At 40.4% G+C, this 27,429-nt stretch overlaps 2 protein-coding genes across 4 annotated transcripts; both read left to right on the forward strand.

Annotated features, from left to right (window-relative positions):
• The first annotated feature begins 7,717 nt into the window (after window positions 1-7,717).
• On the forward strand, window positions 7,718-13,472 carry LOC115106039 (interferon alpha/beta receptor 2). 2 transcript variants are annotated; one of them, XM_029628649.1, is made up of 7 exons: window positions 7,718-7,853; window positions 8,306-8,429; window positions 9,275-9,450; window positions 9,710-9,873; window positions 10,686-10,845; window positions 11,019-11,134; window positions 12,998-13,472. In XM_029628649.1, exons 1-7 carry the CDS (start codon window positions 7,814-7,816, stop codon window positions 13,022-13,024), a joined length of 807 nt encoding a protein of 268 aa, XP_029484509.1. In that variant the 5' UTR covers window positions 7,718-7,813; the 3' UTR covers window positions 13,025-13,472. The 2 variants fall into 2 exon arrangements, with proteins under 2 accessions (XP_029484509.1, XP_029484565.1); XM_029628705.1 differs by lacking the exon at window positions 11,019-11,134 and having other exon boundaries at window positions 7,719-7,853.
• A 120-nt stretch (window positions 13,473-13,592) lies between these two features.
• Window positions 13,593-23,803, forward strand: LOC115105926 (interleukin-10 receptor subunit beta-like). 2 transcript variants are annotated; one of them, XM_029628553.2, is made up of 7 exons: window positions 13,593-13,789; window positions 14,266-14,389; window positions 20,040-20,209; window positions 20,409-20,563; window positions 21,389-21,536; window positions 21,719-21,864; window positions 22,001-22,087. In XM_029628553.2, exons 1-7 carry the CDS (start codon window positions 13,726-13,728, stop codon window positions 22,001-22,003), a joined length of 810 nt encoding a protein of 269 aa, XP_029484413.1. In that variant the 5' UTR covers window positions 13,593-13,725; the 3' UTR covers window positions 22,004-22,087. The 2 variants fall into 2 exon arrangements, with proteins under 2 accessions (XP_029484413.1, XP_029484331.1); XM_029628471.2 differs by having other exon boundaries at window positions 13,594-13,789; window positions 22,004-23,803.
• The last annotated feature ends 3,626 nt before the right edge of the window (window positions 23,804-27,429 follow it).

Below are 27,429 nucleotides of genomic sequence, written 5' to 3' on the forward strand. Positions count from 1 at the left end.
GACATGACTGACGAGTTTCAGAAGAAAGTCTTTGATTCTGGCCATTTTGAGCCTATAATTCTGAGCCACAAATGCTGATGCTCCAGATACTCAACTAGTCTAAAGAAAGCCAGTTGTATTGCTTCTTTAATCAGAACAACAGTTTTCAGCTGTGCTAACATAATTTCAAAATGGTTTTCTAATGATCAATTAGACTTTAAAAAATATATTTATTTTATTTTATTTATTTCACCTTTATTTAACCAGGTAGGCAAGTTGAGAACAAGTTCTCATTTACAATTGCGACATGGCCAAGATAAAGCAAAGCAGTTCGACAGATACAACGACACAGAGTTACACATGGAGTAAAACAAACATACAGTCAATAATACAGTATAAACAAGTCTATATACGACGTGAGCAAATGAGGTGAGAAGGGAGGTAAAGGCAAAAAAGGCCATGGTGGCAAAGTAAATACAATATAGCAAGTAAAACACTGGAATGGTAGTTTTGCAATGGAAGAATGTGCAAAGTAGAAATAAAAATAATGGGGTGCAAAGGAGCAAAATAGATAAATAAATAAAATACAGTTGGGAAAGAGGTAGTTGTTTGGGCTAAATTATAGGTGGGCTATGTACAGGTGCAGTAATCTGTGAGCTGCTCTGACAGTTGGTGCTTAAAGCTAGTGAGGGAGATAAGTGTTTCCAGTTTCAGAGATTTTTGTAGTTCGTTCCAGTCATTGACAGCAGAGAACTGGAAGGAGAGGCGGCCAAAGAAAGAATTGGTTTTGGGGGTGACTAGAGAGATATACCTGCTGGAGCGTGTGCTACAGGTGGGAGATGCTATGGTGACCAGCGAGCTGAGATAAGGGGGGACTTTACCTAGCAGGGTCTTGTAGATGACATGGAGCCAGTGGGTTTGGCGACGAGTATGAAGAGAGGGCCAGCCAACGAGAGCGTACAGGTCGCCATGGTGGGTAGTATATGGGGCTTTGGTGACAAAACGGATTGCACTGTGATAGACTGCATCCAATTTGTTGAGTAGGGTATTGGAGGCTATTTTGTAAATGACATCGCCAAAGTCGAGGATTGGTAGGATGGTCAGTTTTACAAGGGTATGTTTGGCAGCATGAGTGAAGGATGCTTTGTTGCGAAATAGGAAGCCAATTCTAGATTTAACTTTGGATTGGAGATGTTTGATATGGGTCTGGAAGGAGAGTTTACAGTCTAACCAGACACCTAAGTATTTGTAGTTGTCCACGTATTCTAAGTCAGAGCCGTCCAGAGTAGTGATGTTGGACAGGTAGGTGCAGGTAGCGATCAGTTGAAGAGCATGCATTTAGTTTTACTTGTATTTAAGAGCAATTGGAGGCCACGGAAGGAGAGTTGTATGGCATTGAAGCTTGCCTGGAGGGTTGTTAACACAGTGTCCAAAGAAGGGCCAGAAGTATACAGAATGGTGTCGTCTGGGTAGAGGTGGATCAGAGACTCACCAGCAGCAAGAGCGACCTCATTGATGTATACAGAGAAGAGAGTCGGTCCAAGAATTGAACCCTGTGGCACCCCCATAGAGACTGCCAGAGGTCCGGACAGCAGACCCTCCGATTTGACACACTGAACTCTATCAGAGAAGTAGTTGGTGAACCAGGCGAGGCAATCATTTGAGAAACAAAGGCTGTCGAGTCTGCCGATGAGGATGTGGTGATTGACAGAGTCGAAAGCCTTGGCCAGATCAATGAATACGGCTGCACAGTAATGTTTCTTATCGATGGCGGTTAAGATATCGTTTAGGAATGATAAATGATAAACTTGGATTAGCTAACACAACATGCCATTGTAACAGGAGTGATGGGTTGCTGATAATGGGCCTCTGTACGCCTATTTAGATATTCCATTAAAAAATCTGCCGTTTCCAGCTACAATAGTCATTTACAACATTAACAATGTCTAAACTGTATTTCTGATCAATTTGATGTTATTTTAAAGGACAAAAAATGTGCTTTTCTTTCAAAAACAGACATTTCTAAGTGACCCCAAACTTTTGAACGGTAGTGTATATTCACAAACACTAAAAAATAAGAGTACAGTTACTGTACAAGTGTTACCTGGTGCACAAAAAGGTCAAAGATACATACACATAGTGCACCTTCACATAGGAACTCACATGGTAGTGGTCAGTACCTTTTTGGGTACATGTGCGGATAATAATAGAATTGTACATTTTTCTACCCAATATATTAAATATAAACCTGTGTTCGTAACCATGTGGGAGGTGGGAATTTTCCTGATGTGAAGTCATAAATACCATACTGGATGCCTTCACGTGCTTTGAAATGGCTGGGAATTACCACTTGGCTAATGACCAACAAGCTGCGTCAACCATCATGCTTGTTGTGACGTGTGTGCTGGGAGTTCGGGAAACAAGTTCAGGGAGTGAATCATTTAATAAATAAATAAATGAAACAAGAAACACAAACAACACAGAGACAGGAAGCTGAAACAGAAACAATAATGCCTGGGGAAGGAACCAAAGGGAGTGACGTATATAGGGAAGGTAATCAGGGAGGTGATGGATTCCACTTGTGTCTGACGACGCGCTGGTGCACGTAGCGATGGTGACAGGAGTGCGCCATAACAAGCATCCTGGTGACCTAGAGGCCAGAGAGGAAGTATAAATGACAAATTAATGGAAGTATGGAGGAAGTTTTGTGCCAATAAAAACAAAGGGTAAAATATGTGTCCAAAAAAACAAACATATTTTCTGAGCTTTCTTATATTCCCTACAATAATGGGAATTGATGGGAAATGATGTAAATATATCACTAGCCACTTTAAACAATGCTACCTTATATAATGTTAATTACCCTACATTATTCATCTCATATGCATACGTATATACTGTACTCTAGATCATCGACTGCATCCTTATGTCACTAGCCACTTTAACTATGCCACTTTGTTTACTTTGTCTACATACTCATCTCATATGTATATACTGTACTCGATACCATCTACTGTATGCTGCTCTGTACCATCACTCATTCATATATCCTTATGTACATACTCCTTATCCCCTTACACTGTGTATAAGACAGTAGTTTTGGAATTGTTAGTTAGATTACTTGTTGGTTATCACTGCATTGTCGGAACTAGAAGCACAAGCATTTCGCTACACTCGCATTAACATCTGCTAACCATGTGTATGTGACAAATAAAATTTGATTTGATTTGATTTGATTACATATAGGACAGACCTTATTCCTCATGATTTATTTACTTGATTCTGGGCAGCTTTTAGCAAAATGCACAAGTGCATTCTTGTAGTGTTGCACCGTATACCGGTACCACGGTTATATCACAGTACCAAAACGTCATAATACTTATGATACCAACATTTTATAATACTGTAGTATCGTTTTCATATGATAATACCACATTTTTCAGCCCTGCCAATTACACTTGTTTTATAAAGTCAGTTTCCTGCGCATCTATTCCTCAATCAGTTTTTGAAATATAATTTAGTCGTGATAGCGAGCTGGGATAGTGACCCTGATGAGTCTTCTGTGTTTACATGTATGCATTTGATACATTAGAGCAGAGCAAGTAAAGTTAATACATTGTATAATTGAATCCCTGGTATAACCAAAAGCACAGGCCAGTCTGAGTAGGCTCTGCAAGTTTGTTGTCACGCAGCCTCTGAGTTCCTGGGAGGACAAATACAGCACAGCTGTGCAACAGGCATGCTTGCAGCTTTACTGCAAAGGAAACGTCTTGTCTTAGCTCAAACGGTTCAAAAATATGACCCATATTAACAGAGCTCACTTTTTTATTCCTGCGTAATTTCACGCATGTTTTATATAATTTCATAAACCATGTTGTGGACCGTTTTAAACTAATTCCAGGTCGCTAATTATTGGTTTGATAAAGAACATTTTTCAGTCATTTTACCTAGATAACAACCTGCTAACTTGAGTGTATGTCTAGGGAAATTTGATTGGTAAAGGAAATGGGTCTGCTACACTACTCATTTGTATTTATTATGGATCCCATTATTTGCTGCCTTGGCATGGGGATCCATATCAAGGCAAGTCCTACAGGTCTAGAAAAATTAAGGCAGTTCTATACAATTAAAAACATTACATTGCATTTCACAACAGATTTCACAACACATTCATTGTGTGCCCTCAGGCCATTACCCTACTACCACATATCTACGCACAATCCGTGTGTGTGTGTGTGTGTGTGTGTGTGTGTGTGTGTGCGTTTGTCTCTTCACAGTCCCTGCTGTTCCATAAAGTCATGTGTACACTACACAATTTTGGCCACGGTTTAGCTATCCTAGTCAAGTTTTTGAGATTGGAGACAAAATCCCCATGTCGCTGCCTACTGGGGCGCACGGCCATCACTGACGCTCGTTTAATGTGAGCGGGTCAGAGACTCAATCTGGGGGCTACCGATCTTGTGTTTGAATCTTGTGTTTGAGTAGTCCCAGACGTCCGAACATTTTCAAACATGTTTGATTTTATCAGCACAAAATCTGCAATGCTCTTGTAGTGTGAGATGTGCAACGACACGTTTTGAGAACAGTGATCAGCAATAGCCAATGAGAGTTCGCCAGAGAAGAAGCCAGTGAGATGATGACGTTGTTTTTCATCTCCCAGAATGTGTAGACTCAACCAGGAGCTACTACTAGTATGCTTTTGTACTTGTCTTTAACCAAAGCAAAAGTGTCATTGCTACAGCTCTGAAGTTCACAAGCAATGTTATTCAATTCAAAATGTTGGCAAGATATTTCAACTCTGTATGGCAAGCGTGAATGTCTTACTGAAAACATTTGAGGTTGCTTTGAGCCACAGCTAATTGTAGCTACTGTACGTTAAATCTAATCACATCATTGTTTTTGTGAGACCACATGGTATCGAGATTCATAACGACCAAGTGAAGAATCTTGCAGTGTGTGACGCCTGTCTGTGCCACATCGTTTAGTGTGCGCACCACTATGTTGGCAACACAAAAATAACTACAGGAAAGAAGGTTGTTTAATGTGAGAGGCTCAGCGATGTTAGGATTTTGAAAGTCGTGTAGTGTACACCTGGTTCAAGGTGTATTTTTTAATCTGTTTTCTAAATTTGATTTTACTGCTTGCATGAGTTACTTGGTGTGGAATAGAGAAGTCATGGCTCTATGTAGTATTGTACACCTCCCATAGTCTGTCCTGGACTTGGAAGAGACCACTGTTGGCATGGCTAGTGGGGTATGCATGGGTGTCTGAGCTGTGTTTCTTTTTATTTTACCTTTATTTAACTAGTCAAGTCAGTTAAGAACAAATTCTTATTTTCAATGACGGCCTAGGATCAGTGGGTTAACTGCCTGTTCAGGGGCAGAACGACAGATTTTGTACCTTGTCAGCTCGGGGATTTGAACTTCCAACCTTGCAGTTACTAGTCCAATGCTCTAACCACTAGGCTACGCTGTGCTAGTAGTTTAAACAGACAGCTCGGTAGTGGTGATGAAGTCAATCTCTCCTTTACTTTGAGCCAGGAAGATTGACATGCGTATTATTAATGTTAGCTCTCCGTGTACATTTAAGGACCAGCCGTGCTGCCCTGTTCTGGGCCATTCGTAAGTCCCTCTTTGTGGCACCTGACCACACACCTGGACAGTGGTCCATGTGCAACAAAACTAGGTCCTGTCTTGTTTATAGCGATGTTAAGAAAGTAGAGCAGTGCTTTTTTATGGACAGACCTCTCCCCATCTTAGTGACTGTTGCATCAATATGTTTTGACCATGACAGTTTACAATCCAGGGTTACTCCAAGCAGTTTAGTCTCCTCAACTTGCTCAATTTCCACATGATTCGTTAGAAGATTTAGATGAGATTTAGGGTTTAATGAATGATTCTTTATGAAGTGTTGCAGTGAAGTGTTGCAGTGATTTCACTTGCTATGGTCGTTGACGTGTAGAGTCATCAGCATACATAGACACAGAGGCTTTATTCAGAGCCAATGGCAGGTCATTAGTAACGATTGAAGAAAGTAAGGTGCCTAGACAGCTGACCTGGGGAATGCCTGCCTCTATGTGGATTATTTTGGAAAGGCTTCCATTAAATAGCACTCTCTGTGTTCTGTTAGAGAGGTAACTCTTAATCCACAATATAGCAGGGGATGTAAAGCTATAACACATGTTTTTTCAGCAGCAGATTATGGCAAAAGCTGCACTGAAGTCTAACAAAACAGCTCCTACAATTTTGATATCAATTTCTCTCAGACAATCATGAGTCATTTGTGTAAGTGCCGGACATGTTGAATAAGCTTGTTGAAAATCTGTTGTTAATTTGTTTATTGTGAAATAGCATTGTATCTGGTCAAACACAAAGTTTACTGAGGGCTGGTAACAGGCTGATTGGACTGCTGTTTGAGCCAGTAAAAGGTGCTATTGCTATTCTTAGGTAGCAAAATTACTTTTACTTTCCTCCAGGCCTGAGGGCACACACTATCCTGTAGGCCTGATTGAAGAGATGGCAAATAGGAGTGGCAATATCGTTCGCTATCATCCTGAGTCATTTACCATCCAAGTTGTCATGAGATGTGCTAAACTATATTTAAAAATATATATCTCTTTCTAGTACTCCTGAAATTCTGTTTGGTGCCTAACATTTTTAAAGTGGGGATCAGTGTGTGTACCGTATGTGTTTGTGGGATGCTCATGGGCAAACGTCAAGGGAATGGTAGGTCAAGCTATATACAATACAGTATTCTGTACTTATTCACAAGTTTATGGTCAACATGCTTTTCAGTGTTTATGCCAATGGGGGGGGGGGGGGGGGAAGGATACAAAGTGTCTTCAAAAGATTAATTATTAGTCATTTGACCGTTACAAATGTATAGTAGCCTTTAGCCATACTATAGAAAACTTATTATCCTATTTTTTAGGTAAGCCGGTTAAGAACAAATTCTTATTTACAATGACGGCCTTCCCGGGGAACAGTAGGTTAACTGCCTTGTTCAGGGGCAGAACGACAGATTTTTACCTTGTCAGCTTGGGGATTCAATCCAGCAACCTTTTACTGGCCCAATGCTCTAACCACTAGGCTACCTACCTGCCACCCCAAACTGTTACATATTCAGGAAAATATAGTCATTTTGAAGTGTGTATTCTTTTATATGTATGTAATCAATGCAAAAAGAATGTTGTTTTGAGATGTAATATTTGTTAATGCCAAACTGTTAACGGTCAAATGACTAATACAAACATTTTGTAATTAATTTTTTGGAGACATTTTGTATCCTTTTTTATTTGTACTTAATTAATCAAATGAAATATTTGTATATACCATCTTAACATTTGTTTTGTAGTTGTATGTTATAAACACAGTTAACTGATGACAGCACTCTGTTCAGTATAACGTTATAAGCAAGCTTCATGTTCATGACAGAAATATGTATACTGTATAGCTTCCTTCAAACTTACCTCATACAGAAACACACAACGAATACAGCATACACTTCAAACATTCACAAACACAAATATTACATTGAAATGGACAGCAAAGAAAGAGAAAATACTGTTCAATCCAGTGTTGTACGTCCCATTTTAGCATGCAGCATTCCAGTGAGTGTGGGAGTGACAGAACATGGCACATGGATATTATAAGGTGTGTGAGTGAGTTAGGGGGAACATCTCAGGGAGGGATTTCTGGGGAAATGAAACTTACACCTTTACATAATGACAGCAGCAGCTCCTTGCCCCAGCTCATTGCACTCTAACCCCGAGACACACGCCCAGGCCTGCCATCCTACACAGCTACCACTGGACTGACCTGACCCAATCTGAAAGATGGGGCCTTGGACCCTGCTGCTCCTGCACCTACCCCTGGGTAGGCTCTGTTTTTTGAAGGGGGTCTCTGGGGGGAAATGAAGGGGAAGGCAATATCTTGTCTGTTGCACAACTGAATGCATTCAACAAAATTTGGCTTCCGCATTTAACCCCTCAATTGATTTTCGTTGATTGTTTGGGTCATGCATTTTACTTTCTGGCGAGGACTGCAGTATTTAATGTAGGATGTTCCTCTTGCAAGTTGCAACTCTTGAAGGAGGCCTGTATAATGTACTGTATATTGACACACCACAGTATCTTATCTTCATTGTTCGTATTATTTGAGAGAGAAAAAAATTCTGTAAATGTTTGATGTGTTTTCGTTTGCATTGTCTCTCTCTCTGGCTGTCCTGTTCTGTGTCTGTCTATCATTTTGGATGTTTTTTTTGTCTGTCTCACTGTCTGTCTGCCTATCTGTGTGTGTGTGTGTGTGTGTGTGTGTGTATCTTCCAGTGGTGTCCATGCTCCCAGCCCCTACCAACGTGTCCATTGTCTCCTTCAACCTGGAGCACACTTTGACCTGGCTGCCAGGTCCAGGGACTCCTGACAACACACATTTCACAGTTCAGAGCCTCAGGTTAGCTCACACTTACACTTCAGTCCCATGCTTTCATTTCATTTAACTTCTCCTTATACGTAGCTGCTGAATAAGCACTTTCTTTTCAGGGTTGTCTTCCAGGATGATCCAATGCTTTCGTTTCGTCTGGTTAGTTGGTCAAGGCCAATACTGAATCACTGCAATTGTGCAATGTAGAGCCGTGTAGATATCTTCATCAGTGTTGCATTTCCTTAGCTTTTCCCTTCTATTTCTCTCTCTTTTTCTCTCTCAAATCAATTTCAATTCATTTTCATTTGCTTTTTTCGTACATGACATAACAATGTACATATTGGCAAAGTGTATTTTGGAAATGGAATGATTCATTAATAATATCAATAACAACATCATGAAAAATGGTCAAGATTGTCACAAACAGGACAATCAGTAACAACAATAATCTAGGGTGGGGGGGTGGGTGGAGTTGTATTAGAAATGGAAATCAGTAAGTAAATAAATAACTTGAAGACGTGCAGGTTGGTTTGTCAGACACTGTCCCTCATTTTGGTTACATTTTAGTCATTTAACAGATACTCTTATCCAGAGCGACTAGGATTAAGTGCCTTGCTCAAGGGCACATTGACAGATTTTTCACCTAGTTGGCTCTGAGGATTCAAACCAGCAACCTTTTGATTACTGGCCTAAGGCTCTTAACCGCTCGGCTACCTGACGCCCAGCAACGGGGTGTGCACAGCTCTCTGCGTCCTCCCCCTACAGGAAGGGTAGCCTCTTCTCATCAGAGAGGTCTTGGAAACCTTAAATTATGATTTCAGATTTGGTGAAATTAAACTCTCTAATTTCTTTACATCTCTCTCTCCCTCGTCCAGGAAGAACTCATGGCAGCTCGTGAAGGGTTGTGCTAGGTTGAAGACCCGCCAGTCATGTGACCTCACTAACACGTTCAAGGATCCCTTCTATCATTACAAAGCCCGTGTTCAAGCCATCACCACTACTCAGAAGTCCAACTGGTCCCTCTCTATGCTCTTCTACCCCTTGACTGACAGTGAGATGCTTTTACTCTACCTTTTCCCCCTCCATTTCAGTCTCCTTTTCTTTTCCTTGGAATACCGCGGCTCACGAGACAAAATGCATGTTGAGAATGGTATTTGAGTGAAACGTTAGTCTACTCTTTTTTTTTTATATTAGGAAATGGACAAAATATTGTCCATTCTAGTGGTCCTCGTTACATCATTTACCTGTTTAGATTTACCTGAATATAATCATTCAGTCTTCACTGTAACCTCTGACCCCTGATGTTGCAGCATTGCTGGGCCCTCCAGTGGTGTCCGTGTCCGGCTGTGGGAACTGCCTGCTCCTGCAGGTAACTCCCCCCACATCCAGGGGCCTGCAGCGCTCCCTGTCCCCCACACAGCTCTACTACAGACAGTTCACCTGCAAGGTGCGCCGGACCAGGGATGGATCTCAGGTAGGACTTGACTTGGTCGTTCAAAATGTGGGGTAAGTTGGGGGGGGGGGGGGGGGGGGACTTCTTAACATATCTCTTTAGCTGACATCTGACATCTCCTTACAGCTTTGATCTTACACTCATTCTGATACCTTGCCCTGTCACGTTGGGTTTGACCTATCAGCATCATTTTGAGGTTGATGTTTTTTTTTACAGTGTAAAGATATGTGAAAGGTCATATACCAAGAAAATAAAGTTGTGAGAATGTGGTCAAACCCACACACGTTATATTTGAATAGAACCTGAGAAGAACATCAGGGCATTGATGAGAAAGCAGATCAGTATCTGTTTAATATAAGAATTTAATCGTGCACATTTTTCCTCTCTGAGGGTTGTTTATCTTTCATGACTACAGATGTAGATACGTGTGGTTTTTGCCCACACCTTCCTCTCAGGAGCACACAGTCTGGTTTGTGTTCGAGGAAACTGCCTCTTGCTCTGAGAAAAAGTACGCCTACACAGATTCAGGAGGAGGGGTCTCTTCTCCTCATCTCTTTGTCAGTCATCTCATCTCCCTATCTCTAACCCACAGTTATTTGTCAATTCGGTACAGATACAGTGAATCTAATACAAGACAACAATGAATGAACAAATCATTAGTCAAGGGACTAATATCTTAATGAGATATTGGTATTATAGCTACACACATGGCTATGAATTAGACCGTTGTGGTCAATGATCAATGTGGATTACTTATCCAAAGCATTACAGCATGGTAAACGGGTCTATAAACATTATATAAACATTGTGACAATGTCTCTGCCTTTTTGTAGTTCAGCATGTGGGTCACCTCCACTGAGAAAACTGTGATTGGCTACCTGGAGCCAGGGGCGGAGTATTGCGTGACTGTCACCCCATCTACGAGCTTTAACCCTCACTCTGTCCCCTCTGAGCCCCACTGTGCCTTCACCAGCCCTACTGCTGCCAACACAGGTACAGTACCAGGGCCTAACAGCACAGCTAAGAGACCACACAGTGTAGTACAACAAAGCAATACAGCACTGGTAAATCAGTCATATACAACAGGCACGGCCATTATTTTACATCAGTGTTTACATCTGTTAGCAATTATAGTCCGTAACCCTTGGTGTCTGTCTGTCCCCCAGTGCCTGTGGTTCTGAGTGTACTGTGTGCCTTTAGCCTCCTGGTGGTGCTCCTCTGTGGAATAGTGGTCTATAGTGGTCGCCTGCTCTGTATGCACAAACCTCTCCCCAAAACACTGGTACTATTGCCACTTCATTCAACTGCACAGCGAAATTTGATTGGTAAATTGAACACTGCAGGTGTTCAATTTCACACCTTTGAAGTGTTTAAATGAGAACCACCAGAAAGTGTTGAATTTATACATTTCAAAATTCAGCCATTTAACACTGATACTTTGCAACACCAGTGGTGCACTAACTTAGTATTAAAGTTACACTGTTATAGTGTTTACTAGTATCTTGTATTTAACACTTCAGAATTCAATGTTTACACTACGTCAGTGATAAATGTATACTGTTATGGCGTTCACCTTTCCCTTTAGAGCATTTTGTTAAGTGTTAAATCAACAATTTAAAACTGTTTTAGTGTCTATATGGGTCCACACTTTTCAGTGTTAAATTAACACACTGTTTAACACACAGTGTAAAGCCTTATTTGCATATTTCCCAGAGTGCCTTGCTTTTCAAGTGAATTGTGGAGTTATACGGCCCATGACTGTATTTGTTAGTGACAGAGACATTGTTGTTGCATCCATTTTCATCCATCTTCACCTAGTGAGATCCTAAGCAAATGTCTTAGAATTAAAATACAATTCTTTAACGCATACAGTGCATTCAGACAGTATTCAGACCCCTTGACTTTTCCCACATTTTGTTACATTACAGCCTTATTCCAAAAATTATTTAAAATATAATTATCTTGAATATAAAATATATTTTGATTTGTTTAACACTTTTTTGGTTACTATATGATTCCATGTATTATTTAATAGTTTTGATGTCTTCACTATTATTCTACATGTAGAAAATAGTAAAAATAAAGAAAAATCCTGGAATGAGTAGGTGTGTCCAAACTTTAGACTGGTACTGTATGTAAATCATTTTCTAATCTTTTTTATTTCTGACACAGTTTCAAACATTTCTAAAAACCTGTGTTCCCTTTTTCATTATGGGGTATTGTGTGTAGATTGAGGATTTGTTTTATTCTATACATTTTTGAATAAGGCTGTAACGTAAAAAAAATGTGGAACAAGTCAAGGGGTCTGAATACTTTCCAAATGCACTGTAATTCACAAGGCCTCATTTTGAGAGCCTAGTTTTTCCTAATACAGTTGCCTTAAAGTCATGGTTTACAGGCAAAACCAGGCCTGCAAGTCACATTATGCTGGCTGGCAAAGTGATGTAATTCCTATTGGAATCCAACCAGAGTGGGGATATCCAACATTTAGAATTTTTATTCACCCACAACCTGCATTCAGGGTTGGGAAGACTAAGATATGCGGCTACCTTAAGAATCTAAACTGGAACTTGCATTTCATCAACAGGTGCAATAAATCCATATAACGGATTGGATTACCTTAGAGAAATGCATGTTATTTATATAAGCACAAGATTAATTAATCAACACATGCAATAGGGCATGCTGGGAAATATGAAAATGATGGATGTGGTTTTGGTGTAATACTGGTTATTAACACCAACATTAGGGTTCTTTTACACAAATGAGTGTTAATGTAACACTTACAGAGTTAATTTAACACCTGAATCAACACTTGAAATGTTACAATGAAAAATCAACACTATGTAAAACTGATTAATTTGACACCCTGCTTGAACAACAGTATTTTTTAACAGTATGTTCATAGTAACACAAATTAACACCACATCAACACCACATCTGCTTACACCAGGATATGAACATAGATCATTTTGCTACTGAAACTTTGCCTGACACCAATTTAAATCAATACAGATTATTATTATTGTTATTTATTCACTCAGGGGGAAAGGAAATTAAATCACCATCATTATAATGCTTTTGATATTGCCTCTTCCATGGCTTAACACCCAACCCTTTTTGGCTCTACTCTCTCTGCCTACAGTCCTCTGTTCCTCTCTGTGGTGGTTAGATGCCCACAGATCCCTAGCCTGACCCCTTCAACCTGCTCTCAGTCCTGCCTGTGGTTGGACCCCCATCACCATGACTTTGTCCCTCCCAGACCATACACAGGGGAGGAGACGTGTCAAGGAAGAAGATGATGATGCAGTTTACTCTGGGCTATGGACTGGTGGTGGTATCCTCGAGATCAAATAAATATTTAACCCACAATTATCAAGTGATAAGATTATAACAAACCATTGTTTTATATTTATGTCTGAGTCATGACAAAGTTATATTATTATTTTCTTGTGAATAAAGCTACTTTGTGATTGATTATAACATGTAAAAAAAAAAGGCATAAGCAAAAACAAAATGTGAAATGTATGTCGATTTTTCTATAAATGTATTGAACTATGTCATATTCAACAAGTAGTTGAGGTTTCATTATAGACCTGTAATAAAAGGAGGAAATTGAATACGTTTTATTGCGATTCTTTATTATTGACACTGAATATAGCGAAGCTAGGAAATGCCCAGTGCGTGTCATGTTTTTCGTTTGAACCGTACGTAAAGCTTCAGTATTCTTGCGCAGCGTAGTTACGCTTACCTCGCAATTCTCAGACCATTCAGAAAGTTGGCTAGACAAACTCTCAAGAGCAGCCGCAAGAAGAATATAGCCAACGAAACATTTCAGTATCGTTGGATTACATTGAAAATCTCTTGGATAACATGCAATCTACAGTTTTTACCATCTTGTTTGTCAAAGTATGTTTAACTTTACATGGAATTACAGGTCAGTATTTTGTGCTTGGTCTTACCATAGAAGGCATAGCCAACCAACGTGCTGTCAGGCGATTGTCTATGTTTGTAGGTGAAGGTTTTAAACCTCGTTTTGTAGATATTCCTTTATAATTTCACCGTCTATTATACATTTATTTAACACTCTCATACATTCCTCAATCTATTGTATTGCCAATTGTGTGAACCAATGGAAACACTTGACATTTTGAAGTCGTCATTGCTGTAAATATTAGTTTACTTCCTTCTCTGTAACGCACAGGAATGGTCTCTGTTACATTTACATACGGATGATGTAAATACACATAGGCTAAAGGTTTTATCCAGCAGCATTGCTGAATGGCAGATTTGCGCAAGAGTGTTTATCTCTATGAAGCAGGCTTAATTTCTCGAGTACCTCTTAAAATAGGCCTATCACTGGTGTACAGTATATTGTCGGTATGTTCAAATGTATATCTCGGTGCTTTGCAGCAGTGTTAGCCGAACTTCCAAGTCCCAGTAACATCAGGATTAACTCTGTCAACATGGGACTAGTGTTGGAGTGGGATGCACCTCAGAACCACACAGAAAACATAACCTACAGAGCAGAGTACAGGTGAGTGGAGACTGGTAATATGAAAAAGCAACACAATTGAGCAAAGTGAGGGTGACACATTGAAATATGAGGAACTTCCTCCTGTGGGTGCTGGGAAAGGGTAGAACTGACACACCTTCAAGTCGACTTTACCAGTAGACTCTCAATGTGTCATAGGCACTCTGGCGTGCTCTTTGTACCTACACACATTCCTACTTTTCTCATACAGTATTGCTCACACTGACACACACACAGACAGTATATTTCTAAGAAATGAGTGCAACTATTTCACTTCCACCTCAAAAAGCACATGAAAGAGGATTTTGACCCCACAATCTATTAGAAACATAATTTTGTTGATATATAATATAATCTCTGAGAAATTAAGCTAATTGGGTATTTTAATTGATAGGATTCATATTCAATAAATATAGGACCTAACACCTGAGTTGGAACCCATTTTTCTAACAATGAGGATTCCAAAGAAATTGTCAAAAGCCCCCCATGGACCCCCCCACACCAACAATGAGTATATGGTATCAGTTCTCTCTGACAAGTAGTCAGAGTATTGTTTCTTCATCCTATGCAATGCAATCCCAGTGAATTCTGGGATGTTTTTTATTCCCCTGTTCAGAGAAATTTGTCATTGAAGTTGTTAGGTTTTACAAATGAAATGAAAAGCTAAAATGTATTCAACCCCTTTGTTATGCCTTAATATGTTCAGGAGTAAAAATGTGCTTAACATGTCACAAAATAAGTTGCATGGATTCACTCTGGGTACGATAATAGTGTTTTCTGTACCCCACACATACAATTATCTGTAAGGCTCCTCAGTCGAGCAGTGGAGTTCAAACACAGATTCAACCACGTCTACCAGGGTGGTTTACCATGGCCTCACAAAGAAGGATGGGTAGATGGGTAAAAAAAAAATTTAAGTAGATATTTAATATCCCTTTCATCGTGGTAAGTTATTCATTACACTTTGGATGGTGTATCAATACACCCAGTCACTACAAAGATAAAGGCGTCCTTCCTAACTCAGTTGCCGGAGAGGCGTGAAACCACTCAGGGATTTCACCAAGAAAACTGAGGATGGGTCAACAATATTGTAATTAAAATACTAACCTAAAAGACAGAGTGAAAAGAAGTAAGCCTGTACAGAATACAAACGTTCCGAAACATGTATCCTGTTTGCAAAAAGGCACTAAAGTAAAACTGCTAAAAATGTGGCAAAGAAATTTACTTTATGTCCTCGGGGGCTCCCGAGTGGTGCAGCGGTCTAAGGCACTGCATCTCAGTGAAAGAGGTATCACTACAGTTCCTGGTTCAAATCCAGGCTGTATCACATCCGGCTGTGATTGGGAGTCCCATAGGATAGGACGGCTCACAATTGGCCCAGGCTTTCATTGTTCTTAACCTGTCTGGGAACCCCTCGCCAACAGCCAATGAAATTGCAGGGCACCAAATACAAATCAACAGAAATCTCAGAAATCAAATTTCTCAAACATACAAGTATTAGGCACCATTTTAAAGATAAGATTATCGTTAATCCAGCCACAGTGTCTGATTTCAAAAATGCTTTACAGCGTAAGCTCCACAAACGATTATGTTAGGTCACCACCAAGCCACAGAAAAACCCAGCCATTTTTACAGCCAAGGAGAGGTGTCACAAAAAGCACAAATAGAGATCAAATGAATCACTAACCTTTGATCTTCATCAGATGACACTCATAGGACTTCTTTACACAATACATGTATGTTTTGTTCGATAAAGTGCATATTTATATCCAAAAATCTCATTTTACATTGGCATGTTATGTTCAGTAGTTCCAAAACATGCGGTGATTGTGCAGAGAGCCACGTCAATTCACAGAAATACTCATTATACAGTGCCTTGCGAAAGTATTCGGCCCCCTTGAACTTTGCGACCTTTTGCCACATTTCAGGCTTCAAACATAAAGATATAAAACTGTATTTTTTGTGAAGAATCAACAACAAGTGGGACACAATCATGAAGTGGAACGACATTTATTGGATATTTCAAACTTTTTTAACAAATCAAAAACTGAAAAATTGGGCGTGCAAAATTATTCAGTGGAATTCCATTGTCTGTAGAAAACCAATGGAACGAGAGCTACCTCTCATGTAAATACGCGTGACTATGATCGAGGCTGCTGGCAGACCTCTGACGCATTCCCCTCTCATTTGGCCCCACTTCACAGTAGAAGCCTCAAACAAGTTTCTAAAGACGGTTGACATCTAGTGGAAGCCTTTGGAAGTGCAACATAACCAATATCCCACTGTAACTTCAATAGGGGCTGAGTTTAAAAACGACAAACCTCAGATTTCCCACTTCCGGTTTGGATTTTTTTCTCAGGTTTTTGCCTGCCATATGAGTTCTGTTATACTCACAGACATCATTCAAACAGTTTTACTGTTTGGAGTGTTTTCTATTCAATATTACAACAATAATATGCATATATTAGCATCTGGGACTGAGTAGGAGGCAGTTTACTCTGGGCATGATTTTCATCCAAAAGTGAAAATGCTGCCCCCTATCCCAAAAAAGTTAACTGACTTGCCTAGTTAAATAAAGGTTAAATAAATAAAAATATATATAAAGTGTTATGTTTGGGGCAAATCAAAAACATTACTGAGTAACACTCTTCATATTTCAAGCACGGTGTTGGTTGCATCATGTTATGGGTATGCTTGTCATCTGCAAGGACTAGTGAGATTTTGGGGATAAAAAGAAACATGATACAGCTATAAGCACAGGCAAAGTCCTAGAGCAGTGGTCGCCGACTGGTTGATCACGATAAACTGATCGGTCTTCAAGGCATTCCTAGTCGATCACCAAATATTTCTGTAGAAAAGCCAACGAACGATAAAGGCTTTCGCTCCATTTTTAAAACTATTGAGTTGTTGCCGGTAGGTACACTTGATTCAAAAGTCCTGCGCACCGGGTAAGCAAAGTGTTCCTATGAGACAAACTCCGCCCACCCAGCGGACCGGCATATCTGTGACTAAATAGAGTGCACCTACTGGGCTGCCCAATCAGATAGCTCAAATTACCGTGGCTACAGAGCTTCCATGACCCTGGCCACAGACAAGTTTAATAGGCTACTCGCCTGCTTAAGATTTAATAACTTAAAACCATGACCACAGAGGGACTGTTAAACGAATACAGCAAAGAGCTGCTGTTTTGATGAGTGAGTTTATATTTAGCACTGTCACTGTTTTTATTCAACACTATTACAAAACGCGCTTCTCCGTTCTTCCAATCGGGCTGCAGTTGCAATGAATGAATAGCCAAGTATTGAAAGCCCTGCGTTTTATTATCATTATTATTAGCTGCTCATCGTGTCGATTTTAATATGAAGGAATATTTAACTTTCTCTGGTCATAGGAATAACATGAATTTGTGCATGAGGCAGATGCAGTGCGACTCGAGTTTTGCCATCAGGTGGAAGACTGTGACCCCTCTCTCTGGTCAGTCTCAGCAGAGGAAAGGAAGGAGAGAGCAGGTGGAAGACTGTGCCCCCCCTCTCTGGTCAGTCTCAGCGGAGGAAAGGAAGGAGAGAGCAGAGACCGTGAAAGGCAGTTGGGAAAAATAGTTTTGAACGGTCATCAAAGTCAGAAACTTGGGGGTCTTTCTAGAGCTCCGACTTTTCGACCTGAAGATCACTGACGTCGTGATTTGATCTCATTGAACATCAGATGCAGGTACCGTCAGTTCAGTAAAATAAAAAAGCTAATTATTTCAATTCATGCTCCACAGTGGCTCACAAGTGCTAAACCAACTGATCTATTTTGTTATCAAAGCTCGAGTTTTTAAATATAACATGGTCTGATTAACAATATTGGCAGGCCAATCATATAGCCAATATCCTGTGATAATCTATTAGGCCTACTGCCCAAATCTCATTCCTCCAAAATTGTTTGTGTGAAGTTAATGTAAAAAAAAAAATCTGAGCAGTAGATCTCAGCTTGCTTTTTGACTGTGAAAGTGATCTTGACTCAGAAAAGGTTGGTGACTGCTGTCCTAGAGGAAAACCTGGTTCAGTTTGCTTTCCAACAGACACTGGGAGGCAAGTTCACATTTCAGCGGGACAATAACCTAAAACACAAGTCCAAATATACACTGTATTTGCTTACCAAGATGTTCCTGAGTGGCCTAGTCAGAGACCTGACTAGTGGCCTAGTCCAGTCCATGGCAAGACTTGAAAATGGCTGTCTAGCAATGACCAACAACCAACTTGACAGAGCTTGAAGAATAAACAAGTAATAATGTGTTGTAATCGCTGCCAAAGTTTATTCTAACATGTATTGACTTAGGGGTGTGAATACTTATGTAAATGAGATATTTCCGTATTTAACTTATCAATAAATTTGCACACAAAAATACATCTTTTCACTTTGTCATTATCGGGTATTGTGTGTAGATGGGTGAGAGAAAAAAAAAGAGAAAAAAAAGTAATACATTTTGAATACTCACACTGGCAAATCAGATGTTAGGTACTGTAACACAACAAAATATGGAATAAGTCCATTTACTTGCATTGGATTTGTGCCACAAATGCTAAAATGTTAGCATTTGAAGCAGTAGCCAGGTAAAGAAACCAAAGCATGGGTTGCTGTCATACCTTCCATAAACTGCCTATTAATCATCTAGTAGCAGGAACAGCAACATCTAGTGATCAGAAGCTGGTAATATCAGGATGTAGGACATTTCTCTGAAAGAAAAACATTTAATAATAATACATTCACTCAGAAAACATTGCATTGGATGAAGAAACCATACTCAGAGCACCTGTGTACTTTTTGTTGTGCTGGGTTTGGTTGAGGGGCCGTCGGTGGCTGTTGACCATTTATTTGTATTCCTCATGTCTTACTCATTGTTTGAAAATAAAGTTTGGCCCAAATTGGATGTTAGCTACTGTATTTATTGGATATTGTATGAACGTTGAAAAGACGTAATTTATAGACGTCTATGTTTGGGCCAAATCAAGGCTGGGCCAGACCGGACAAAATCTGAACCAAACATAGACTTCTATGATTGGTTCAGATTTGGACCGGACCAAAAACCAATGTCTGTGGAACTCAAGGCCGATCTGGACTTCACCAAAAATAGACGTCCAAAAGGCATCTGCATCGGTCCGTGCTGACTGAGGAGTAGCCTGTTGCCTGAAATATAATTTTATGAATGGCCAATTATGTGATAAGCCTTCCGTTTGTAAAACACCAAAAAAGACATCCGGACAGGACCAAAAAAAGACGTCTGCTCGTGCTTACTGGGGTGTCGGGCAATGGAATTTTATGAATATCCATCCATGTGGTGGGCCCACCATTTGTAAAACAGGCTGTTGCCTTTATTTGTCCAACAACACACTGGAGAGGCACGCTGGGAATGGACAAGCAAAATTATTTGCGCCCCTGCCTTTGATAAAGTGGGCCCTGATTATCACAGGGCAGCATCGGCGTTCATCTAAAAAGCCCATATGCCACTGGTTGAGAGAAATTATCATTGTTTTTGGGCAGAATTTTGTGAGGTTCTATGTGTTGTTTGTTGTTGGTGCGTCTTGGTCAGTTTAGCTCCGAAAATGCCGCCCTCGTCAATCTGCCACCACCTAATCTACTGCAATAACTATTATGCCATGTTTTGATATAGGGGCTTGGTCAGCAGCTATGAGGTTGTATGTTGGAACACAACAGCCCAAAGCTGCGACTTCACCAGTCATCTAAACAAATTTGGAGTGTACATTTTCCAAGTGAGGGCAGAACGAGAGGGGGACACATCTCGCTGGTTGAAGACTGAGTGGTTTGTCATGGATGAACACAGTGAGTTTATACCCATCTCCGTAACAGCTTTGACAGATCTTCAGTGTGTCACTGTGAATAAAGCCTGGAGCCTGACAGAATTGCCTCTTTAATAGACTAGTCTCTGATTATCAGCTAGAAAGTGTGCTTTCTTTAACCCTCCTCATCTGAGAGGTGTTCACTTCCTCTAGGTCACTTCATTTCAAATGTCTCTCTACAGCCACGCTAGGCCCTCCCGGTGTGACGCTCGTCTCCAGTGGTGCTGTCATTGAAGTGAGCATCAACGACCCAGTGCTCAGGATCTCTGAGTTCAAAGACGTATACAACCACGCAAACTTTAACATCACCTACTGGAAAGAGGGTCAGGAGGAGAAGGTATGGTGACCATTTTGCTTTCCATTTTTTTCATCAAGGGATCTGATCATGTTAATACAAAGGAAAACAGACTGTCGCCGGATCTTTCACATCTGGTGGTTAACAAGCAGTACATCATAGTAACGGGAGCCAATAAGGAGTATGAGGTACAGGTTTAAGCAGATTGCGAATTATACCGTGACATGTTTATGGATCTAATAGTAAAGATGTGTCATTTAACGTTCAAAATTGTTTTATTACCTTTTTAATTTGGCATGAACACAACCAGTCATGATGTTTTCGTCTTATTGTCAAAAAAAAAAAAGAGTAGACTACTTGTGCATGCTCGTCCACTCCAAAATAGTTCCAGCATCCGAACAGTGCGCTTTACGCCATTTGATGAATGGAAAGAGACATCTTTTACAAAACACCTAACAGTTTAATGACAATCGGCGATTATCATTGGGTCGACGCTCTTGTAGCCTGAATTAATTGATGCGTCTTGCTGACTGTCCCAGGAAGTGCAGACACGTGGGTGTTTTTTTGCCTTGACACAGGTGGGGTTGTTCGTTTAATTTGGAATAAACTTTTATTTTAATATTTACCACTGTGGCAGCATAAATTGCATTTTAAACAAATAAAATAATGGTGAAATTAGCATTACTTAGAGCACCCCCCCCCCCCCCAAAAAAGTTTCACTTTGTTGCTTTTAGGGGGAACCTTCTGGGTTTAGGTTCAGAGCACAAAAACTACTTATCCATCTGCCAATTGTAACTGTTATGACTGTGGGTGGGATAATCTGATGGCGCTGTCAATCCTCACTACTTCTCTATCACCCCCTCCCAGGACAAAAATACGAAATGCACCCCACTTCGTAAAGTGGTCTTGGCGCTGGAGCCATGGACCAGGTACTGTGTTCAGGTCTGGGTGTACACACAGAGGTTCTCCAAACACAGCCAGCCCAGCAATGTTACATGTGAGAGCACCGCTAAGGGTGAGCCCCATGTCTCTCGCTCTCTTTCCGCCTCTCTCTCTCTTTCTTCCTCCCTTTCATCGGTTAAACACAAATGATGAGGATTTGATTAGATTGCTGCCTTCAGTGCTTCTCCAAGTCCTCTCTGCTCAACTAAATTCTTCCTCCCTGGTGTCCTTTTTCCAACCCCAACCACTCCTCAGGCAATGACAGGCCTTGGGTGGCAGCGCTGGTGACGTTTGTGGTGATGGCTGTGGCAGTGGCCCTGCTGGCCCTGGCCTTCTGGTACTGCTACAGGGTGGTCCGCTTCCTCAGACCCAAGGCCAAGCTGCCTGAACATTTCACAGAGGTCAGTAGTATGACTCATGATCATTGTGTTTTAATGAATAATAGACTGTGTTTCTTTGTGTGTAGCAGTGGAGGGTGATGGGTCAAAATAATGTTGTTCTCTGTAACACAATTAAGTGGTATTCTATTCTATGCAGTAGCTGTTGGATCCCCCATGCTCCTCCATCCTGGCCATACAGAGCAGCCCCCAGCCTGAGGAGGTGTACCATGAGCTCCGCGTCATGCCAGGTGGGGCATAGACAAAGGAGAGCTCTATCTGTTGGTCGGAAGAACGTAATACACACAGACTGGGAGAAAACACACAGACCGTCTGGCTGTGTTCGAGAGTATCAAAACTGTGAATTGAGACTGACTGACAGATCTACAAATAATATTGAAAAGTTATTTATGTTGCAAGGTGATTTGTTGATCAGTCATTCTCGACTCGCCTTTAAAGTCGGCTGCAATGTCGAGCACGCCCAAAGTGGGTGGGGAAGATATGGGTCAAAAATAGGAAGTGAGAAGTCCGATGTGAAGTAAGAAAAGAGAACAAGGACTGAAATAGATGGCAGAAAAGAGGACGTGTATCTTATTGAGAATTGAGAAATAATATTCTGACATCTGGGATTTAGTGATTTTTATTAATGTTGATGAAATGCTAAGAGAGCTACTTACTGTGATGTGTTTATTTATGTGACCTTTATGTGTATGATAATGATCAATATTGCCTATCATTCATTATGGCCATGCATGGTAAGCCTACACTGGCATTTTTGGGGGAATCATGGCTATAGGGCAACAATGGTTCAACCACTGTCATCAGAGAGACTTACAACACAGATCAATGATGCACTCTGTGTTTGTTCCTATATGTCTCTGTGTGACTCTGTTTGTTCCTATATGTCTCTGTGTGACTCTGTTTGTTCCTATATGTCTCTGTGTGACTCTGTTTGTGCCTATATGTCTCTGTGTGACTGTGTTTGTGCCTATATGTCTCTGTGTGACTCTGTGTTTGTGCCTATATGTCTCTGTGTGACTCTGTGTTTGTGCCTATATGTCTCTGTGTGACTCTGTGTTTGTTCCTATATGTCTCTGTGTGACTCTGTTTGTGCCTATATGTCTCTGTGTGACTGTGTTTGTGCCTATATGTCTCTGTGTGACTCTGTGTTTGTGCCTATATGTCTCTGTGTGACTCTGTGCTTGTTCCTATATGTCTCTGTGTGACTCTGTGTTTGTGAAGGATATTAAAGGAACAATGCAGCCATTTTTATCTAAATATCAAATAATTTATGAGTAACAATGAGAGTAAGGTACTTCAATTAAAATAGTTAAAAGGAAACAAATAGCTTTTTATCAAATAGCAACTTCTTAATCAAGACATTTGCTAGGACTGTCTGGGAGTGCTTTAGGCAAAAACAGAAAATGAACTGTTATTGGCAGAGAGGTTTGGACCTCTTTCTTATTGGTCTATTAACTAATTTACCACATGGTGATGTTACCATGGAAGGCCAAAACTCCATCCTACATAAAAAGGCTGAAATTTCAGACAGTCTTTTCAAACAGCTCTTATACTTAAAGGACATTATCATAATTTTCATAATTTCACAGTATTATTCCAAGCTCATAGTGTGGAAATTTAAAACACAGGTAACTCACGTTTTTGACTGCATTGGCCCTTTAACAGTAGAAGGTACTCTATTAGCACTTGGAAGATGTCGTTTGACATTTGAAGTCATGTTTTATAGACTTTTTACCATTTTATATTGTGGGAGACCACACACACAAACAAGTAAAAAATGTGCCCAACAGTTAAAAATGACTTGCCAAGGGAATAAATATATATTTTTAAATGCTCATAAATGTTTGGTGTTGTCACCTATCATTGGTTATTATCAATGCATGTTTACTTAAAGTTGAAATATACTGAACACAAATATAAACACAACATGCAACAATTTAAAGATTTTACTGAGTTACAGTTCATATATGGAAGTCAGTCAATTTAAATAAATTCATTACCCCTAATCTATGGATTTCACATGACTGGGCAGGGGCACAGCCATGGGTGGGGCATAGGCCCACCCACTGGGGAGCCAAGTCCAGCCAATCAGAATGAGTTTTTCACCACAAAAGGGGTAATTATTACAGACATAAATACTCGTTAGTTTGATCAGCTGTCCTGGTGGCTGGTCTCCACAGGTGAAGAAGCTGGGCGTAGAGGTCCTGGGCTGGCGTGATATCATGTGGTCTGCGGTTGTGAGGCCGGTTGGACGTACTGCCAAATTCTCTAAAACGATGTTAATGGGAGAGAAATTAACATTAAATTCTCTGGCAACAGCTCTGGTGGACATTCTTGCAGTCAACATGCCAATTGCACATTCCCGCAAAACCTTGAGACATCGTGTTGTGGGACACAACTGCACATTTTAGAGTGGACTTTTATTGTCCCCAGCACAAGATGCACCTGTGTAATGATCATGCTGTTTAATCAGCTTCTTGATCAGGTGGATGGATTATCTTGGCAAAGGACAAATGTTCACTAACAGGGATGTAAACAAATTTGTGCACAAAATTGAGAGAAAACATATTTGTGTGTGTATGGAACATTTCTGTGATCTTTTATTTCAGCTCATGATACATGGGACCAACACTTTATATGTTGCGTTTATATTTTTTTCCAGTATCTATCTTCATGCTTACATCCTTATAATCTAATTACATAGGCCTACATGATCCAAATCTCTAACATAAGTAAATTAAATATATTATCTTGTGACAACATAGCTAATGTATTTATCTAGATGTTACTGTAATGTTGTGTCCCATGTTATAGCCTACAATTTGTCTTGTCTGTAATATTGTTGTCACAAACAATATTGTCAAATGTCTATTAAGCGTGAGAATTGAATACATATTATAGGCTACACATGGGTTATTGTAGGGGATTTCTACACTGGATTTCTACATTGGAAGCTAAATCTGTGTCTCCTAAACCGGCCCTTAATGAGAAAGTACCCCAGATACCAGCAATTTGACAGCTTGGCATATTGTTTACCCAGTAGCTTCTGTGAACTGAAAGTATTCACACCCCTTGACTTATTCCACATTTTGTTGTTTTACAGCCTGAATTTAAATGGATGAAATAGATTATTTTCCTCACCCATTTTTTTTTTACCTTTATTTTAACAAGGCAAATCAGTTAAGAACAACCTCTAGTGACTCCCAAACCCGCATGCGGGAGCGTAATCATCGCCTGAAACTAATTAGCATAACGCAACGGACATAAATATCCCTAGAAAATATTCCTATTCATGAAAATCACTAATAAAATATATTGAGACACAGCTTAGCCTTTTGTTAATCACCCTGTCATCTCAGATTTTCAATATATGCTTTACAGCCAACGCTAGATAAGCATTTGTGTAAGTTTATCGATAGCCTAGCATAGCATTATGCCTTGCTAGCAGCAGGCAACCTTGTCACGGAAATGAGAAAAGCAATCAAATTAAATCGTTTACCTTTGATGAACTTCGGATGTTTTCACTCACGAGACTCCCAGGTAGATAGCCAAAGTTCATTTTTTTCCCCAAAAGATTATTTTTGTAGGGGAAACAGCTCTGTTTGTTCTTCACGTTTGGCTGAGAAATCGCCTGGAAATTGCGGTCACCACAACGCTGAAAAATATTCCAAATTAGCTCCATAATATCGAAAGAAACATGGCAAACGTTGTTTAGAATCCATCCGCAATGTGGCCGCCTACGGCTATTCTTCAACAGAAATGCGTACAACTACGTCACAATGCTGTAGACACCTTGGGGAATACGTAGAAAGCGTAAGCTCGTTGATTCACAGCCAAATAGGGAGTCATTGGAACGCAGCGCTTTCAAAACCTGGGGCACTTCCGGATTGGATTTTTCTCAGGCTTTCGCCTGCAACATCAGTTCTGTTATACTCACAGACAATATCTTTACAGTTTTGGAAACGTTAGAGTGTTTTCTATCGAAAGCTGTCAATTATATGCATATTCTAGCATCTTTTCCTGACAAAATATCCCGTTTAAAACGGGAATGTTTTATTCCCAAAAATGAAAATACTGCCCCCTAGCACGAAGAGGATATTATTAATTAAGAACAAATTCTTATTTACAATGACGACCTTCCCCAGCCAAACCCGGACGACGCTAGGCCAATTGTGCACCATCCTATGGGACTCCCAATCACGGCCAGATGTGATACAGCCTGGATTCGAACCAGGGACTGTAGTGATGCCTCTTGTACTGAGATGCAGTACCTTAGACCGCTGCGCCAATACTACATAATGACAAAGTGAAAACATGCTTTTAGAAATGTTTGAACCCTGTGTCAATAATTTGTAGAAGAATCATCTTTGGCAGCTTTTACAGCTGTGAATAATTCTGGATAAGTCGCTAAGAGCTTTCCACACCTGGATTGTGCAACATTAGGCCATTTATTATTTTGTCAAATTTGTAGGTCTTGCCATAGATTTTCAAGTAAATGTATGTCTAAACTGTAACTCGGCCACTCAGGAACTTTCACGTTCTTCTTGGTAATTAACTCCAGTGTAGATTTGGCCTTGTGTTTTAGGTTATTGTCCTGCTGAAAGGTGAATTCACCTCCCCAGTGTCTTGTGGAAAGCAGACTGAACCAGGTTTTCCTCCAGGATTTTGCCTGTGCTTAGCTCCATTCCTTTTTTATTCTAAAAAACCACTATGCTTGAAAATATGGGGAGTGGTACTTTATTGGATTTGCCACAAACATAACACTTTGTATTCAGGACAAAAAGTGAATTGCTTTGCCACATCTTTTGCAGTTTTACTTTAGTGCTTTATTGCACATCCAGAGTGACTTGCATGAGCAAATAGAGTTCAGTGCCTTGCTCAATGGCACATCATCAGATATTTCACCCAGTCAGCTCGGGATTCAAACCAGCAACCTTTCGGTTACTGTCCCAATGTTTTTAACCACTAGGCTATCTGCCGCCAAAAGTGATAATATTTTCATTTGTCAGCAACCAAGCATCGATCATAATGTCACCAGAATAATCAGATTTCATAAAACGGCAACATGTGGTCTCTTGTTTCTGCATCACTAAATTTGGTCCAATTCACACACATATCAAGAGAACATCCCTGGTCATCCCTCCTTCCTCTGATCTGACGGAGTCACTAAACAATTGTGCCGGCTCAGCTCTGAACCGCGTAGCGCATAAAAAGTGTCTGTCCTCAGGTTGCAACACTCACTACCGAGTTCCAAACTGCATCTGGAAGCAACGTCAGCACATGAACTGTTCGTCAGGATCTTCATAAAATGGGTTTTCGTGGCCGAGCAGCCACACACAAGCCTAAGATCACCATGTGCAATGCCAAGCGTTGGCTGGAGTGGTGTAAAGCTCACCACCATTGGACACCACCAATGCCATCTCTGGAGTGATGAGTCACGCTTCACCATCTGGCAGTCCGATGGATGGATCTTGGTTTGGCGGATGCCAGGAGAACGCTACCTGCCAGAATGCATCGTGCAAACTAAAGTTTGGTGGAGGAGGGATAATGGTCTGGGGCTGTTAGTTC

This window comes from Oncorhynchus nerka, linkage group LG1 (genome assembly GCF_034236695.1).
Source record: "Oncorhynchus nerka isolate Pitt River linkage group LG1, Oner_Uvic_2.0, whole genome shotgun sequence".
Taxonomy (NCBI): domain Eukaryota; kingdom Metazoa; phylum Chordata; class Actinopteri; order Salmoniformes; family Salmonidae; genus Oncorhynchus; species Oncorhynchus nerka.

Bases quoted from the DNA above. Each gene is read 5' to 3' on its own strand.
- LOC115106039 (XM_029628649.1), top strand. From the start codon at position 7,814: ATGGGGCCTTGGACCCTGCTGCTCCTGCACCTACCCCTGG. The intron at 7,854-8,305 runs GTAGGCTCTGTT...TGTATCTTCCAG, and splicing joins GCTCCTGCACCTACCCCTGG to TGGTGTCCATGCTCCCAGCC. The intron at 9,874-10,685 runs GTAGGACTTGAC...GCCTTTTTGTAG, and splicing joins GGACCAGGGATGGATCTCAG to TTCAGCATGTGGGTCACCTC.
- LOC115105926 (XM_029628471.2), top strand. From the start codon at position 13,726: ATGCAATCTACAGTTTTTACCATCTTGTTTGTCAAAGTATGTTTAACT. The intron at 13,790-14,265 runs GTCAGTATTTTG...GGTGCTTTGCAG, and splicing joins AACTTTACATGGAATTACAG to CAGTGTTAGCCGAACTTCCA. The intron at 14,390-20,039 runs GTGAGTGGAGAC...GTTTTGATATAG, and splicing joins ACCTACAGAGCAGAGTACAG to GGGCTTGGTCAGCAGCTATG.